This window comes from Octopus bimaculoides, chromosome 28, assembly GCF_001194135.2.
Source record: "Octopus bimaculoides isolate UCB-OBI-ISO-001 chromosome 28, ASM119413v2, whole genome shotgun sequence".
NCBI classification, from domain to species: domain Eukaryota; kingdom Metazoa; phylum Mollusca; class Cephalopoda; order Octopoda; family Octopodidae; genus Octopus; species Octopus bimaculoides.
In genome coordinates this window covers 5,612,256-5,613,125 of record NC_069008.1, presented here as the reverse complement: position 1 = coordinate 5,613,125, position 870 = coordinate 5,612,256, and the positions used below count along the sequence as shown (strand labels likewise).

At 41.5% G+C, this 870-nt stretch overlaps 1 protein-coding gene across 1 annotated transcript in view; it reads right to left on the bottom strand.

Moving 5' to 3' along the window:
• Positions 1 to 864, bottom strand: part of LOC106883963 (annexin A7) — a 2,356-nt gene extending 1,492 nt beyond the window's left edge. The window contains exon 1 of the mRNA XM_014935120.2: positions 541 to 864. Within this exon, the coding sequence (XP_014790606.1) occupies positions 541 to 849 (309 nt within the window). The 5' untranslated portion in view covers positions 850 to 864. The remainder of the gene's footprint in view (positions 1 to 540) is intronic.
• Between the last annotated feature and the right edge of the window lie 6 nt (positions 865 to 870).

Sequence of the window (870 nt, the reverse complement as noted above, 5' to 3'; positions counted from 1 at the left end):
AGAATGGTTTCCCTATTATATATATTTTAACCTTTTTGTTACTGTATTTCTGTCGAGATGCTCTGTGTTTCTTTCAATTAATTTTAAATATAACAAAGAATTTAGTAAAATAACTTCGTTATCATTAAGCTAATGTTAGGAACAGAAATTGTGACTAAGGTTTGGTGGAAGATTTTAATTCAAAACTTATGAAAACAAGATATTTGTACTACAGAGCCAGAGGTGGTTTCAGCTAGGTTGGTCATGAAAGGGTTAAGAATGGTTTGTTAAATGTTGTCATTGTTTTTGTCGAATAAAATTTATTGAAAAAAAGCCGCAATAATTATGCACCAACCTAATATATATATTTTGTATTTGTATTTGATTTGCATTGTAGGGTACATGCGAGAAGCCTGATCTGGCTAGTTTGAATATAAAGTGAGGTAAAATCCTTGGCCCACCCCCTTGATATGTTTAGTTGAAGTGTTTAGGGGTAAAAAAAGTTGAAATGTCTGTAGGAGTTTTATCTGATAAGAAAATGCTTAATAGAAAACAACATACCTGTTGCTGCTGCATCTGCTGTGGTGGATACCCTGCAGGTGGATAGCCGGCAGGTGGGTAACAGGCAGGTGGGTAGCCGGCAGGTGGGTAACCAGCAGGTGGGTAACCAGCAGGTGGGTAGCCGGCAGGTGGGTAACCAGCAGGTGGGTAGCCGGCAGGTGGGTAGCCAGCAGGTGGCGGACCAGCAGGTGGGTAGCCAGTAGGTGGGAAACCAGCAGGAGGTGGGTATGCTCCTCCGGGTGGAGGGGGTCCCATTATAGGTGCACTCTTGTTTGGGTCATGCTCCGAATAAGTGGGTGGGGAATTCATTGTTCTGGTTTATTTGTTTTT